This window comes from Oncorhynchus mykiss, chromosome 6 (assembly GCF_057628025.1).
Source record: "Oncorhynchus mykiss isolate SJ-2025 chromosome 6, ASM5762802v1, whole genome shotgun sequence".
In the NCBI taxonomy this organism is placed as follows: domain Eukaryota; kingdom Metazoa; phylum Chordata; class Actinopteri; order Salmoniformes; family Salmonidae; genus Oncorhynchus; species Oncorhynchus mykiss.
Genome location: NC_143027.1, coordinates 83,471,250 through 83,481,107, shown reverse-complemented (window position 1 = coordinate 83,481,107; position 9,858 = coordinate 83,471,250). Strand labels below are relative to the sequence as shown.

At 45.3% G+C, this 9,858-nt stretch overlaps 1 protein-coding gene across 1 annotated transcript; it reads right to left on the bottom strand.

The window, feature by feature from the left end:
- Positions 1-33: 33 nt before the first annotated feature.
- On the bottom strand, positions 34-5,908 carry LOC149983132 (transmembrane channel-like protein 3; the record flags this gene model as incomplete). The annotated part of the gene is made up of 2 exons (XM_090239464.1): positions 34-5,080; positions 5,616-5,908. Coding segments are annotated over 2 exons (1,317 nt in total), but the record flags the coding sequence as incomplete, so codon positions are not given.
- Positions 5,909-9,858: the final 3,950 nt, after the last annotated feature.

The following is a 9,858-nucleotide window of genomic DNA, read 5'->3' as shown; positions in this document are numbered from 1 at the left end:
ATAAACTCAGCAAAAAAAAGAAACGTCCTCTCACTGTCAACTGTGTTTATTTTCAGAAAACTTAACAAGTGTAAATATTTGTACAGACATAACAAGATTCAACAACTGAGACATAAACTGAACAAGTTCCACAGACATGTGACGAACAGAAATTGAATAATGTGTCCCTGAACAAAGGAGGGGTCAAAATCAAAAGTAACTGGTGTGGCCACCACCTGCATTAAGTACTGCAGTACATCTCCTCCTCATGGACTGCACCAGATTTGCCCGTTCTTGCAATGGCCCTAGTCCTCACCCTCCGATCCAACAGGTCCCAGACGTGCTCAATGGGATTGAGATCCGGGCTCTTTGCACTGGCCATGGCAGAACACTGACATTCCTGTCTTGCAGGAAATCATGCACAGAACGAGCAGTATGGCTGGTGTCATTGTCATGCTGGAGGGTCATGTCAAGATAAACCTGCAGGAAGGGTACCACATGAGGGAGGAGGAAGTCTTCCCTGTACCGCACAGCTTTGAGATTGCTTGCAATGACAACAAGCTCAGTCTGATGATGCTGTGACACATCGCCCCAGACCATGATGGACCCTCCACCTCCAAATCGATCCCGCTCCAGAGTACAGGCCTTGGTGTAACGCTCATTCCTTTGACGATAAACGCAAATCTGAACATCACCCCTTGTGAGACAAAACCGTGACTCGTCAGTGAAGAGCACTTTTTGCCAGTCCTGTCTGGTCCAGCGACGGTGGGTTTGTGCCCAGAGGCGACATTGTTGCCGGTGATGTTTCGTGAGGACATGCCTTACAACAGGCCTACAAGCCCTCAGTCCAGCCTCTCTCAGCCTATTGTGGACAGTCTGAGCACTGATTGAGGGATTGTGCGTTCCTAGTGTAACTCGGGCAGTTGTTGTTGCCATCCTGTTCCTGTCCCGCAGTTGTGATGTTCGGATGTACCGATCCTGTGCAGGTGTTGTTACATGTGGTCTGCCACTGCGAGGATGATCAGCTGTCCATCCTGCCTCCCTGTAGCGCTGTCTTAGATGTCTCACAGTACGGACATTGCAATTTATTGCTCTGGCCACATCTTCAGTCCTCATGCCTGCTTGCAGCATGCCTAAGGCACGTTCACACAGATGAGCAGGGACCCTGGGCATCCTTCTTTTGGTGTTTTTCAGAGTCAGCAGAAAGGCCTCTTTAGTGTCCTACGTTTTCATAACTGTGACCTTAATTGCCTACCTACCGTCTGTAAGCTGTTAGTGTCTTAAGACCTTCCACAGGTGCATGTTCATTAATTGTTTATGGTTCATTGAGCAAGCATGGTAAACAGTGTTTAAACCCTTTACATTGAAGATCTGTGAAGTTATTTTCGATTTTTACGATTTATCTTTGAAAGACAGGGTCCTGAAAAAGGGACGTATATTATATATGTTACACATCATACTTTACTACGGTATCATCATTTTACTGAATTGAAGGCCATGTTTGAATGGTACAATGTAATGTACACACACATAATAGCCAATATAACACCTGTTTGTGATAACCCTAAAACAAACATTAAGGGCTGTACACATAACCTTGAGTAGAACAAAACAATCTGATGCTTAGGTACACTACTTTGGACCACTGACCGTGATATTTATTTGATTGAGAACAAGCACAGTATCCATGATAATGTGAGCATATAATATGTTATGCATATTATGCACATAGAGCTGTTTGTTAACACACACAAAGTATAGCATTGGCCATGAATGGGCTATTCACATTTTCTGTGGTTTACAATACGACTTTATGTAACCCATTACAAAACAATTAACTCAACAGGTCATTATTGTAAAATATAATTTGCTGTCAATAACCAGTGGTGGAAAAAGTACCTAATAGTCGTACTTGAGTAAAAGTAAATATACCTCAAAAGAAAATGACTCAAGTAAAAGTGAAAGTCACCCAGTAAAATTCTACTTGAGTAAAAGTCTAAAAGTGTTTGGTTTTAAATATACTTAAGTATCAAAAGTAAATGTGAATCGCTAAAATATACTTAAGTATAAAAAGTTCATTTCAAATTCCTTATATTAATTTAGGAAAGGGAAAGGGGGATACCTAGTCAGTCGTACAACTGAATGCATTCGACTACAATGTGTCTTCTACATTTAACTCAACCCCTCTGAATCAGAGAGGTGCGGGTGGCTGCCATAATCGACATCCACGTCTTCGGCACCTGGGGAACAATGGGTTAACTGGCTTGCACAGGGGCAGAAGAAACCCAGACGGCACAATTTTCTTGTTTTTTAAATTTACGGATAGCTAGGGGCACAATTCAACATACAGACATAATTTACAAATTAAGTATTTGTGTTTAGTGAGTCTGCCAGATCAGAGGCAGTAGGGATGACCAGGGATGTTCTCTTGATGTGTGTGAAATAGACAGTTTTCCTGTCCTGCTAAGCATTCAAAATGTAACAAGTACTTTTGGGTGTCAGGGAGTAAAAAGCACATTATTTTCTTTAGGAATGTAATGTAGTACCTATCTTTCTGATTTGGTCCTGCCGTACATACCTACACGTAATCTACGGTCACAAGACGCAGGCCTCCTAATTGTCCCTAGAATTTCTAAGCAAACAGCTAGAGGCAGGGCTTTCTCCTATGGAGCTACATTTTTATGGAATGGTCTGCCTACCCATGTAAGAGACGCAGACTCGGTCTCAACCTTTAAGTCTTTACTGAAGAGTCTCTTCAGTGGGTCATATGATTGAGTGTAGTCTGGCCCAGGAGTGGGAAGGTGAACGGAAAGGCCCTGGAGCAACGAACCGCTCTTGCTGTCTCTGCCTGGCTTGTTCCCCTCTCTCCACTGGGATTCTCTGCCTCTAACCGTATTACGGGGGCTGAGTCACTGGCTTACTGGTGCTCTTTCATGCCGTCCCTAGGAGGGGTGAATTACTTGAGTGGGTTGAGTCACTGATGTGATCTTCCTGTCTGGGTTGGCGCTATCCCCTTGGGTTGTGCGTGGCGGATATCTTTGTGGGCTATACTCTGCCTTGTCTCAGGATGGTAAGTTGGTGGTTGAAGATGTCCCTCTAGTGGTGTGGGGGCTGTGCTTTGGCAAAGTGGGTGGGGTTATATCCTTCCTGTTTGGCCCTGTCCGGGGGTATCATCGGATGAGGCCACAGTGTCTCCTGATCCCTCCTGTCTCAGCCTCCAGTATTTATGCTGCAGTAGTTTATGTGTCGGGGGGCTAGGGTCAGTTTGTTATATCTGGAGTACTTCTCCTGTCTTATCCGGTGTCCTGTGTGAATTTAAGTATGCGCTCTCTAATAGTCTCTTTCTCTCAGAGGACCTGAGCCCTAGCACCGTGCCTCAGGACTACCTGGCATGATGACTCCTTACTGTCCCCAGTCCACCTGGCCGTGCTGCTGCTCCAGTTTCAACTGTTCTGCCTGCGGCTATGGAATCCTGACCTGTTCACCGGACATGCTACCTGTCCCAGACCTGCTGTTTTCAACTCTCTAGAGACAGCAGGAGTGGTAGAGATACTCTTAATGATTGGCTATGAAAAGCCAACTGACATTTACTCCTGAGGTGCTGACTTGCTGCACCCTCGACAACTACTGTGATTATTATTATTTGACCATGCTGGTCATTTATGAACATTTGAACATCTTGGCCATGTTCTGTTATAATGTCCACCCGACACAGCCAGAAGAGGACTGGCCACCCCTCATAGCCTGGTTCCTCTCTAGGTTTCTTCCTAGTTTTTGGTCTTTCTAGGGAGTTTTTCCTAGCCACTGTGCTTCTACACCTGCATTGCTTGCTGTTTGGGGTTTTAGGCTGGGTTTCTGTACAGCACTTTGAAATATCAGCTGATGTACGAAGGGCTATATAAATACATTTGATTTGATTTGATTTGAGTAAAAGTAAAGTACATATACCCCAAAAAACTGCTTAAGTAGTACATTAAAGTAGTTTTTTACTTAAGTACTTTACACTACTGTCAATAACTTACATGGATTAATAAAGGTTAAATAAACCTAGATATATTCACAATACTAATTCACCAACTACACGTTGGAGCAGACCAGGTCTTTGGACCCAGACACGTTGAGATCTATACTGGCTTTGGACTTCTTCTTAGCCAGTTTGCCTTGCCTTGCCTCAGACTTGAGATACTTCTCCTTGTTGTGAATGACCTGGATGTACTGGTCTGTGCTGCTGTTCTGCTGGTCGCTACTGGAGGCCAGAGAGGCCGAGTCTGACTCAGTCAGGGAAGGCTCCAGCTTGGACCTGGATGTCTTGGGCTTGACCTGGGGCTCCAGGCGTCTTCCAGGGCCCTGGGGGGGTGAGTGTACAAGTCTGCTGGGGGAGTGGGGGTGTCTGGCTGGGGACTGTGTGTGCCTGACTGGTGGTGGAAGCTCCGCTCCTCTGATGCTGGTCTGGGAGAGGGAGTGCAAGCGCGTCTCCATATCCTCCCAGTCCCCTTTTTGGGCTTCACCGCCGTAGCGCCCCCTAGCAATGTGGCTGTCTTTTGACGCCATAGACAGCTTGGTCTCCAGGCGCTCTCCGATGTAGAAGCGAGCTGGCTGTTGGAGGTCGGAGAGTGAGCGGGGCCGGTGATTCTGCCCGAACGACCCCCTCCTAGACTCCCTCTTCCCCCCTGTCTCTTCCTCCTCCTCTTCATCACTCAGGTGTGACTGCGGCGGATTCGACCTGTGTGGGTGCCCATGCAGATGCGGAGCCCTTGGAGTATACCGCTTGGTATTCCGCGGGATCAGCTCTACGATTTCACCCCCAGGGTCCTCCGCTCGGAAGTGGCGAGGGACGCGTGTGGCTGATCGAAGCAACTTTTTCCTAGCTTCGTGCTCGTTGACGATGACGTAGCGCGTGGTGTAGGGGCGACGGCCCACGTAGCTCTGGGCGGTCACTATCCCAGCTGCCTCTGCGGAGTGCATGGGCCTGATGGTCTTCCTGTAGAGTGGGTCGGAGTGGATGTTCTCTGAGGAGTAGCGTGTCGGGGGGTTGTACGCCACATGATGGTAGGACTTGGACCTGCAGGTACCGCTAGGGCCCCCCAGGTAGGAAGGGTGTCTGGTGACAGAGGGAAATACGGATGATAAATGTTATTACTGTATGTGGTCGTAATGAGAGACCACTTCGACTTGAATCATTACAGTAACAAATACTATTGATACTGTGTGTCGTTGATTCCTTTGGTAGTGACAGTAGTCCAGGCCATAGTATGCCCAAACCGGCTTTAGAAGAACTTAAATACCCCACTGCTTATTAGCTACTGTTGAAGAAAACTACACTTTTCCTTTCCTTTGACCCCTGACTTGAGTGAAAGCAATGAGATGGAATCCCATTCAATTTCTTAGGGGTGAATCCTGACTTCCACCTAAGTGTAATTTTCACTTCGTCATGCATTGATGTTAATGGGAGACTAAGTTCAAACTTTGGGCTAGGTGCTGGAGTCCCCCTTCAGAGGTTTATTTAGGACTAACAACATGGACACTAACCCTTAATCCTGCTGTAGACACACCTGTATAGGACTGTATAAAAGCCTGTGACTGACCAGACAGAATAACACATAATATGTGTGTGTGTGTGTGTGTGTGACACACACCTGTTAGGGATTATCTCCGGCCTTTGCTTGTGAAGTATGGACACTGTTGGACTTCTAGGCGCCCCAGCAGCAAATGTCGCCCTAGCGGTCTCGACTCTCGATGCCGACTGGGTGATGGTGCGGATGCCGTTGCCACGACGATCGGGCGACTGGAAGTTTGTGACACTGCCGTTGGGTCGTGGCGACGGCGTGCGAATGGATGACTCGCGGCTGGTGATGTCACCATCCTGCTGGTCAGGCTTCCTGTCCCCCCCGGGGACCTCTGGGGCCTGTAGCCTCGCTATGGGTGGGGGTCAGAGGTCAGGGGTTACAGGTCAGAGATTATAGCTTAGGTGGTCAAAAGTTCAACATTTTAATTGGTAAAGGTTAATAGTCAAGTGAGGTGAAGGGTTAAAGGTCAGATGTAAGATGTTAGGGGATATGTAGACATAGACTACATAGAACCAACCAACCAGAAAGTAGAATGATGAGGTTTACCTGAAGCCAGCTGTAATGCCTTCTTCTTGTCTTCTGTTCTCTCCTGACAAATACATTTCTGTTCAGCATACAGTCATGAGACTAAGTGGGCATCCCAAATGGCCTACATAGTCCACTACTTTTAACCAGAGCCAATAGTAGTACACTGTCTAGGGAATATTTGGGATGCACTCTAAGTTCATATGTATTTTTGTTTAATGTATAATAGTGACTGACTTCGAGAACTATAACTATAGCGTCTATAACTCACAGTCTGAAGCTGCATCCTCAGCTGGTTGTTGGTGAATTTAAGGGATCTGGCAATGGCCTGAAGGTAGTAGATCAACATGCTGAAGGACACAGAGAGAGTTACCCCAAGAGGACTGACACAATGACTGATCAACATGCTGAAAGACACAGAGAGAGTTACCCCAAGAGGACTGACACAATGACTGATCAACATGCTGAAAGACACAGAGAGAGTTACCCCAAGAGCACTGACACATTAACAATGCATAGAGCAAGTCAGGCTACATTGTGTGTGTGTGTGTGTGTGTGTGTGTGTGTGTGTGTGTGTGTGTGTGTGTGTGTGTGTGTGTGTGAGAGTCTGTGTGTTAGAGAGTCTGCATTCCTGTGTGTTTGTGTGTGTGAGTCTGTGTGTGAGAGAGTCTGCATTCCTGTGTGTTTGTGTGTGTGAGTCTGTGTGTGAGTGTGTGTGTGAGTCTGTGTGTGAGTGTGTGTGTGAGTCTGTGTGTGAGTGTGTGTGTGTGTGTGAGTCTGTGTGTGAGTGTGTGTGTGAGTCTGTGTGAGTCTGTCTGTGTGTGTGAGTGCACTCACAACAGCAGCAGCAGAGCGGGCAACGCTACGACAGGGCTGGTGACGTAACTCATCACTTTACTGAACCACAGCGGGAAGTCATTGGCTATCGTCTCTGAGATGATGTCATAAATCTTCTCCTGACCGCTGCAGGGGAACGAACGCGCACGCACACACACACACACACACACACACACAGCAGAATTAAAGCTATACAGGCTTTTCTTCTTGGCCTTACTGTGCTTTCAGCAGATTATGATGTGTGATGAAAATAAAAATAATCATGGATTGATGTTTTATAGAGATTTTCAAGGTTCTCAATAGGAGTTAGATCATTCACAAACACACACACACTTGGGTTACAAACATGCACACACACACACACACACACACACACACACACACACACACACACACACACAGTATACTGCAACACTATTGAAAGTGTGGCTTACCTTAAATGACCTTAAATTACAAGGGCTAACTTTAAAATGGGCACCACATTTAAAGAGCTTCACGGGAATAATCGCTTACCTAAATGGCCCGCAGTGTTGGGAAGGTCTGTATCTCACTATGGCGAAGATGGTGGGCAGCATACACAGAAAAAGCATGAACAACAGCATAGCCAGGTAGAAATTATTTGATCTGGAAACAAATGAGAGAAATAAAATTGTACTTTTATTTCTATATTGTTTATTTATCTGTGTTATTTCAAGTTTTTCTGCCTTTGTAATCCTGATCAACTATGTTACTAACAAAGACAGATAATCAAAAACCATAATCCATGTTTGTAACGGTTGTCGTCTGGAGAAAGAGAGGACCAATGCGCAGCGTGGTAAGTGTCCATTATTTTAATAAAACAACTGAACAAAACAACAAAAACGACAAACGAAAAGTCCTGTAAGGTGACGAAAAACACTAAACAGAAAAGAATCACACACAACCAAAATGGGGAAAACAGGCTACCTAAGTATGATTCTCAATCAGAGACACCGATCGACAGCTGCCTCTGATTGAGAACCATACCAGGCCAAACACAGAAATCCAACAAAGAAAAAAGAACATAGACTACCCACCCCAACTTACACCCTGACCAAACTAACACAACGACATACTAAAGGAACTAAGGTCAGAACGTGACAACGTTTGGTTAGAGACAATAGGAATGTTGGAATATATTTTTAATATACTATCATATTATTGTTTGGTTATACATTTTGACATTTACATTTTAGTAATTTAGCAGACGCTCTTATCCAGAGCGACTTACAGTTAGTGCATTCATTTTAAGATAGCTAGGTGGGACAACCACATATCACAGTCATCAAAATTATTTTTTGCCTCAATAACGTAGCTATCAGTAGAATCAGAGCTAGAAGGGGGGGGTCAAACATACTGTTTGAAGAGGACGGGTTTCAGATGTTTTTGGAAGATGGGCAGGGACTGTCCTAGCTTCAGGTAGAAGTTTCTACCATTCGGGTGAGAGGACAGAGAAGAGCTTGGACTGGGCTGTGCGGGAGCTGTCCTCCTGTAGAGGTGGAGGGGCCAAGAGACCTGAGGTGGCAGAACGTAGTGCTCAGGTTGGGGTGTAGGGTTTGAGCATAGCCTGAAGGTATGGGGGGGTAGCTCCTCTTGCTGCTCTGTAGGTAAGCACCATGGTCTTGTAGTGGATGTGAGCTTCAACTGGAAGCTAGTGGAGTGTGCAGAGGAGCGTGGTGACATGAGAGAACTTGGTAAGGTTGAAAACCAGGCAGGCTGCTGCGTTCTGAATACGTTACAGGGGTTTGATGGCCCAAGCGGGGAGCCCAGTCAACAGAGAGTTGCAGTAGTCCAGATGGGAGAGAACAAGTGACTGGATTAGGACCTGCGCCGCTTCTTGTGTGAGGTATGGTCTTACTCTACTGATGTTGTAGTGCATGAACCTGCAGGAGCGACAGAGAACGACAGGGTGTTGTCCAGGTTCACGCCAAGGTTTTTTGCACTCTGGGAGGGCGACACTGTGGAGTTGTCAACTGTGATGGAGAGGTCTTGTTGGAAGTTATTGATCATATGTGACCCGTTTCAGGAAACTAGGCTCATGTCGCAAGTCACGCCTTCACAGGAGAGCCATTTTTTTTAAAGAAGATTTTTGGCAGAAATGCCTTCTGTAAACTTTCATGTGCCTTAATAACAAACTCTGTAAATGCAAATAAAATTGTTAAATTACGAGACTTGTTGGTTAAGCCACAGAAAAAGCCAGCAACCGTCCCACCAGCCATGATTGGCTGAGATAATGAGTAGGCTGGACATGCAAAGAGAGGAGTTTGGATTGGTCTGTCATATAGACGGCTTCTGTCTATTTGAGCTCTGTTTACCTAGCTAGCTAGATGTCTTAAGCTAAAGTGTACAACACCCGTTGAATATGGGCGGTGTCAGTAAACGTCTGCAAAAAAGTGTAATGAAATTGTTGCCAGCAGAGCTGGTTAGGCTGTTTTCATGTTATCCAGAGGTAAACAAATCATCGTTCAGAGTGTCAAGTTTGAGCTCTGAATGCTCCGAGAATGAAACGAGATGGGTGGGGCTAAAGCTTAAGAGGGTGTGAACGATGCTGAATGGGTGTAGACATAGGAGAGCTCTTCACTAGATATCAAAACATTCAAATGCCATTTTCTCAAAAGTAAGTTTCAAAGCTTATCAACTTTCAAATAATTACATTCCTATTGTTCTTCAAAAATGCAGTGTATGATATACCATTATGGAAGCACTGAGTCTCTACTTTTATCCAATGTAAAATACAGAATTTCAAATATTGCTACTTAATGAAGACCAAATCCAGGTGGTGAGTCACATATACTATTTATTCATATCATTCTATTTATTGAATAAACTTATATGCTATTTCTTTAAAACTATCATGCTATTTTACATAACCAAGTGAAGAGTATGGTGTGTGTGCGCGCTTGCATAAGTGTGTATTTTCCTATACATCTGA